This window comes from Amaranthus tricolor, chromosome 13 (assembly GCF_026212465.1).
Source record: "Amaranthus tricolor cultivar Red isolate AtriRed21 chromosome 13, ASM2621246v1, whole genome shotgun sequence".
Taxonomy (NCBI): domain Eukaryota; kingdom Viridiplantae; phylum Streptophyta; class Magnoliopsida; order Caryophyllales; family Amaranthaceae; genus Amaranthus; species Amaranthus tricolor.
Window position 1 is genome coordinate 17,474,684 of NC_080059.1, and position 6,646 is coordinate 17,481,329.

The following is a 6,646-nucleotide window of genomic DNA, read 5'->3' on the forward strand; positions in this document are numbered from 1 at the left end:
AAGTGTACAGTTAGACTACATTTTCTGTTTTGCTATTTTTAAAAAATCAAATGGTTCAACCCAATTGAGGCCGTCTCTTTAAAAGTCGATCCCTTACAATAATTTGTGTACTAATTTTTAGTTGAACAAGCTTATTCTTAAACCATATAATATTAATTTTTAATACTTGCTCAATAATTACTTTACTTTATCATTGCAAAATTTCTAATTTTTAGCTGAGTTCTATAAACCTTCTCGACAAGAATTATTTTAAGATCATTTGTCATATATATTTATTGTTGATTGCATTTTTCTTCTAAGTATATTTGCAGCATTTTGCGGCATTAGCCTCAAAGCTCAGGTATAAAACTTCCAAATCACAATCAAATAGTTTGGTTCAAGTTTGTTTTCTAAATAAACACTAGCTCTGAAAATATGTTTTAGTTAACCCCAAAATTGGTTTTTTTTTTTCTTTTCCAACATTAGTTATCCGTATCATTCTACACAATTAGAGATATTTTTAATTGAAAAAATACATTAGGTAGAGCGTAAAAGTAAAAAGTAAATAAGATATTAATAGTGAATATTTATATGGACTATATAATAAAAGACCTCAATTCAAGCCGGTTCTCAAGACAAAAACTGGGGGCATAGCCTTGTAGGAAAGGCCAAAATGAAATAATAAGCTCATCATCAACCTTTCCTCTTAACCCATCTATCATTCACTACAATGTCAATTTTGTTATAACATTACTCCATTATCTACACAATTGGGAACATGATCATCTAGCACAAGCAGTCCAGTTGGAAGGAAGCCTATCAGAAACCAAAGGTGGCATGTTTCTGACATTGACATCCATGGGCAACATGCGATACTCGATGTTGAGCTCCTTGAAAATCTTGATCATCTCCTCGACGAGAGTGGATCTCCTAACCCACCTTTCTCCCATGTCTTGGTGGTTCATCCTATGCGACACCCATAGCGAAAACTTTAGTCGGTTTAAGTCCTCCACATCCCTCATTACTATCATCGGGGCTGGGTACCAGTGATCCGACTTGTTGTCAATGTACCTTGCAAACCATTTAAACAAAGGTTCAACACACTGCAATGCTAAATCCACATCTTGGGAGACATATTAAGGTTTTGTTAACCCACATGGCCACAAATAGTATTTTTCCAACGGACAGAAATGATAGATCAGAAAAATTCAGGGTCCTCAGCAGGATCTTGTAGGAAATAAACAGCCTAATATGAACAAATCATAGTTAATCATTTGAATTCCAGATCTTTACATATATCGGATAACCAGGGGCGAAGCAAACAATTTCGAGGCCCTGTTTAATTTTTAATAAGTTTCAAAAAATGGGGCCTTTCATTTTTAAAAAGAAATTTTCTTAAACTAAAATAAAAACTCTTAACATAATTTTTATTTTATTAATATAGATTTTATTAAATAACTTAATTTAATTTGTTAAAAATTAAATTTTCATCTCTAATATTAAAAAGGAAGAGAAAAAATAGTAATAAATTGATGGCTTATAATAAATAATAAAAAGAGTAAAAGTTTAAAGCATTGAAAAATTAAGAAATAAAATGTTGATTATTTTTATAAATTATGTTGGTAATAATTGATATTAATGAATGAGTAAAAATTAAATAATGTAAGAGATAAGATTTGAAAGTTAGAGAATTGTTTTGAAAAGAGTTAAAAAAAGAGAGAAAAAATATAATCAACAAGATTTGAGCATATAATCATTAAAATGTTAAGTAAAACTCTAACCAACTACTCTACCTCAATATTATGTTATTCTAATATAATTGTTTTGTACGAGGCTTTATAGGTTTGGGGGCCCTTTTTGGTTGGGCACCCTGTACACCCCCAGAACCGCCCATGCCAATAACTACATGTCTAGTTCAAGTTAGGTTTATTATATGTAAGGCCAAGGATTGCCAACTCTAAGTAAACAAGTGGGGACAAGGCCATGTTCTTGAGAGGTCTAGACTAAGCACCTGAGAAGAAACTTCTCTCTTTTTTTATTGTGTTTATTTTCGTTCTTTTACATATATTGAAAAATAAATCAGTGAGGAATCAGTACAGAATTAATAAGGACCTAATGTCCAATATTATTTTAGAAAATGAGGGATTCCAATTGATGTTGAGTATATATTGACATTTATTTAGAAACTTGCTCACAAAGATGCTAAATGTTTTGAAAGATGTTTGTTCCTATTCCTAAACAGTATAAATCAACAAAGGACCCTACAACTAAATGGAGAAAAACTACTCTTGTAAGAGACCGTCTCTCAGAAAGACAACCTCAAAATATGAAGCCTACATTCTTATTTCCTTTTTAAATTGTATTAATGGGCTATTCAGTCCATATATGTGATGCGTCTCTCAAAAAGACCGTCACTCACAACAATTTATGAATGGAGAATTCTATCAGGACTTTGGTAAATGTGGTGGACATGCCTAAGGTTAGCCAAAAAAGAGCTGGTAGCAACATCGTAAAACGAGAACCACCAAACATTGGTTTTATTTTACGTTCTAGGGGTGCGGGTTTCGCCGAGGGGCGGGGGTATGTTTATCGGACTTCTATTCCAATATTATGAACCAAATTGAAGTGTTCAGATGTCCTGCCCTTGTTTGAGTGTAAAGGGTCCCAACGCGGTTAGTTGAGTGAACCGAAGAGCCATAATTTTGGGGTTGTTAAGGATTATACTATATTAACCATTATTTAATTAATCAGAAGCCTGATAAGAAAACAGATGCATTTCAGCTTACCTTGTTATTCTTTCCTTCATGAGTGAAAGCTTTTCAATTGGAGTTGACACATGGACGCAAAAATCAATGGCATCTCCCATATCTGGACTTCTATAATAGTTACTGATTGGCTTGGTAGCCAACACACTGTTAGGGTATATGATTTTTTGGTTGTCATATCGAAGAAATACGGTTGTTAATATGTTCATCTCCTCCACAATCATCTACGAACCAAAAGACACCGAAAAAATAAATTAGACTTACAAGAATCAAGAGTGAATGACAGCACATTTTTTGTTGAGGTAACTGAATTTTACCTGGACACCGTCGATTTCACAACGATCACCCACATCAAATGGATGCATAACAAAAAGAAAGATGATTGCTTCAAATGTGGTCTTGCAGGTGTTACCAAACATGAAGGCCAGTACAACAACTTGGGAGCTCACAAAGACTAGGAAGTGAGTAACAGGGACACCTAAGATTAGAAGCCATATGATTATAACCGCAATACCAACAATAATGTTGACCAGATGGTGAAGTTTGTTCACAGCTGTCTTCGTGTCATTGAGCGAAAGCGCAAGAGCCCTCCTTTCTCTGAAAACGTTAACCTGATAATGCAAATCTAGTAAGATCACCTTGGAACTAAAGCAAGGGCAGCTTATTGGCTCATCCTCACGACATTAGCAAATCGACCTAAAAGTATGAAGGAGTACTAGATTAGAGAGTCTCAGATTACTCACCACCCAGTTTTTAAGTGCTCGTTTGCTTATCCCTTTACCATCAGCAGCACCGTCAAACAAATTCATTGTTCTGCTCGCTTCATCTTCTCTCAAAAAGCGCATCAAATCCGCTAAATGTATATGTCTTCAAAAAAAATGAGGATGCAAATCAATAAGACATTTATGCCAATTGTAGAACAATGAGGCGGAAAAGGGAAGTTCAAAGCAAGAAAAGATAATAGTGAAAGAAACAATTATGAAAGAGATGGTAAACTAAAAGCTTAACTTCCCATACATCATCTAGATATCTTACATTAACATGTTACACTTGGCAATCTGGTGCTTAGGTTACGAAATAAGGGACATCAAGTCTCGTATGAGACCGTCTCACCACGAGACGGGCCCATATAAGCAGCTCACTAGTAAAAAAAAAAAAAAAAAAGCAATGAAATCTGAATTCACACTTGTACAGAAAGCATTTTTTTAATAATTTGAGTTGACCCAATTGAAATCGTCTCACGGCCTCAATAAAGAATTAGTGAATAAGGGAAATGCAATAAGAGCAATATCTTTATAAGAACATTGAGTTTTTATAACACACATCATTCTGGAAAAAACAATCTGATAACCTTCACCTGTTATAGTTCTTTGGTTGCAAAGTACAATGATACTGAAATGACTCTTGATATTATGTACTCTTCCTATTTATGTCAAGTTGATACGATGTTTGCTACTAAAGGTCTATGAAAACAACCTCTATGTATTACAAGAATAAGGATCTAATACATCCCACCCTCAAACCAGGTGGGAGCCAGTAATGAATTGAACCATAATATGAGTATGTCAAATTATAGCAAAACAGAAAAACATAAACTATACGTGTAATGATAAAGTCTTACTTTGAGCCGGGTGAAGCCACATTTGTGAATATCCTCTTGGCTGCAGCTTTTGCTTCCTTCTCACTGCGAATCTGCAATGCGGAGTCGTCCTCCTCCATTCGTGGATCAAGCTGCTCATCAAGTGTAGACAAAACCCCCTTTCGCACGATATTCATCAACCTCTTCATGTTCCAAGCAGACACATTCTTCTGATTCCATTTATGCAAGTGATCAATACTAATCCCCACATCCTCCTCTTCCTTTTCTTCCCGCCTAGAATTCGAGGGCGCCCTAGGACTCTTCCCAATCACCGAACTCCTAGGGCTCTTCCCAACCCAAGGACTCCTTTGGAACGCACTCGCGTTTGACCTAGCACTCCCTACCGTCTTCCCCTCATTAGGAAAGCAATTCGCTCTAAGATCAGGCGGGATATAAACCCCAGCATTCTGAAGCTTCTGAACTTCAGAAGCAACGCGTTCCTCCTCCTCCTGAATACGCTGAATCTCAAGGTAAGGCGGTCCGGATAACGTCTCAATCACATATTGATCAAACAATGCATCCTGAATCCGATCAAAGAATGCACTAACATGGAAATTCATAGCTAAAACTTTAAGAAGTAATGTCTTTATCAACCACATCAATGTAGCCACCATAAAACATATCAAAATCTTGGTCACATAAGGTAATACTTTACTTTGAGTTTCTTTCTCCACTTTTTTATCCAATATCAAAATCCAAGCAAGTAAAACCCATCCTAACCATAAAAATTTCTGAACAGAACTTCTTAACCCATATACAAAATACAGCACCCGTTTTCTAAGCAAGAAATTACGCTCAATAAAAAATACAACCAAACGAATTAACCATCCGGAAACCAACCCACCACAAATTAAAACCAAACCCATAACTTCCCATTTCCATAATTTCATATCCCAAATAGCTTTCTTCCTTAAGTCCTCAATAACAAGACTACAAATTAATGCAGCAACAATTAACACTAAACTTAACCATTGCAAAATTGTAAAAAAATTCAATTTACCTTTCTTAAATTCCTCAGGAAAATCTTCCTCAAATGGATCATCTTCTTCAATCTCCTCACTTTTACCCATTAACCCAGATCGATTTACCCTCCCCGATCTCCTATTATCCTCTTCAGGCGGGTCTTGAAATCTAGATTTTGTCTTCATTCTCATCAACCCAGATTTCCTTTGCTGAAACGATGCGTTTGAGCTACAATGAACTACTTGGTCATCCCTCCCACTTACTCCAACCCCAGCGTTTTGCTGATGAACTTCGTCACTGGCTCTTCTATGAACTAACTTGGATTCCTCAAATGAAACTTTTGGGAACTGATTATATTTTGGTGTAATTTTTCCATAATCATTTGGACTTTCACTTACTGGTGATAAACAATGATTCTCTAAATCTACTTCACCCTTTGGAAAATCAAACTCTTCTGAAGAACATTCGGTATTATCATTGGATTTTTTCTTCTGGGTGTCAATATTAACATCATTTTGGAAATCATAGCTAGACCCACGTAAAATAGGATTCAATTTTTCTGCCATGGAAGAAGAATTGGGTTCTATTTTAATGGAGAAATCAGAGTTGAAAGATTGAGACATGGGGTCGTTTCGATTTTGGAGCAAACCAAGACGGTCTTCTTGTTCTAGAGGCTTCTTTTTGTTCTTATTGTTTGAAGAAGAAGATGATGAAGTAGAAGAAAGTTGAGGGGAGTCCTTTGTGAAGGGTTTTCTTAATGGACTACTTCCTTTGATTGTTTCTTCCATTTTTGTGGCTTGGATTTTTATGGATAGTTTAAGTTTTAAATGGAGTTTTATGGAAAGATTTAAGCTTTCAATGGAGTTTTATGGGAAAGATTGTTGTCAGTGGAGTATTATGGAAAGATTGTTGTCAATGGAGTTTTATGGAAAGATTCAAGCTTTCAATGGAATTTTATGGTAAGTAGTAGTACAAAGTAAGACTGTAATTATGAGCTGTTGTAATGAGTTTTATGGAAAGCAGGGAAGAGAGAGAAAAACATGAGAGAGGATTTGACGCTAAGAAAGTGGGGGGAAAAGGTATTAGAATCATTTCTCTTATTTTTTTTCAAGGAGTCATTTTAAAATTTTAACACTTATTTAAGAATAAAAAATAAAATTTTAAAATTCTATTTATATCCCTCTATTAAGTAATTTTAACTATTAAATTTGAGTAATAGATTATCTATTACATTTCAATGGACAGGATCTTTAACTCTGGAAACAGACGTGTCTTTTATATTTGACAATAACAATAATTG

The 6,646-nt window shown here is 35.0% G+C and overlaps 1 protein-coding gene across 1 annotated transcript; it reads right to left on the minus strand.

The window, feature by feature from the left end:
* Window positions 1-423: 423 nt before the first annotated feature.
* Window positions 424-6,421, minus strand: LOC130797489 (mechanosensitive ion channel protein 6-like). Its single transcript, XM_057660092.1, has 5 exons — window positions 4,366-6,421; window positions 3,488-3,611; window positions 3,062-3,355; window positions 2,766-2,968; window positions 424-1,050 (listed from the first exon to the last, which is right to left on the minus strand). Exons 1-5 carry the CDS (start codon window positions 6,132-6,134, stop codon window positions 762-764), a joined length of 2,679 nt encoding a protein of 892 aa, XP_057516075.1. The 5' UTR covers window positions 6,135-6,421; the 3' UTR covers window positions 424-761.
* Between the last annotated feature and the right edge of the window lie 225 nt (window positions 6,422-6,646).

Excerpts from the sequence above, each read along its gene's own strand:
- LOC130797489 (XM_057660092.1), bottom strand. The coding sequence starts at position 6,134 with ATGGAAGAAACAATCAAAGGAAGTAGTCCATTAAGAAAACCCTTCACA. Across the intron at positions 3,356-3,487 it reads GAGCACTTAAAAACTGGGTG|GTTAACGTTTTCAGAGAAAG; the intron begins GTGAGTAATCTG and ends TTGCATTATCAG. Across the intron at positions 1,051-2,765 it reads ATGAAGGAAAGAATAACAAG|GTACATTGACAACAAGTCGG; the intron begins GTAAGCTGAAAT and ends ATGGTTTGCAAG.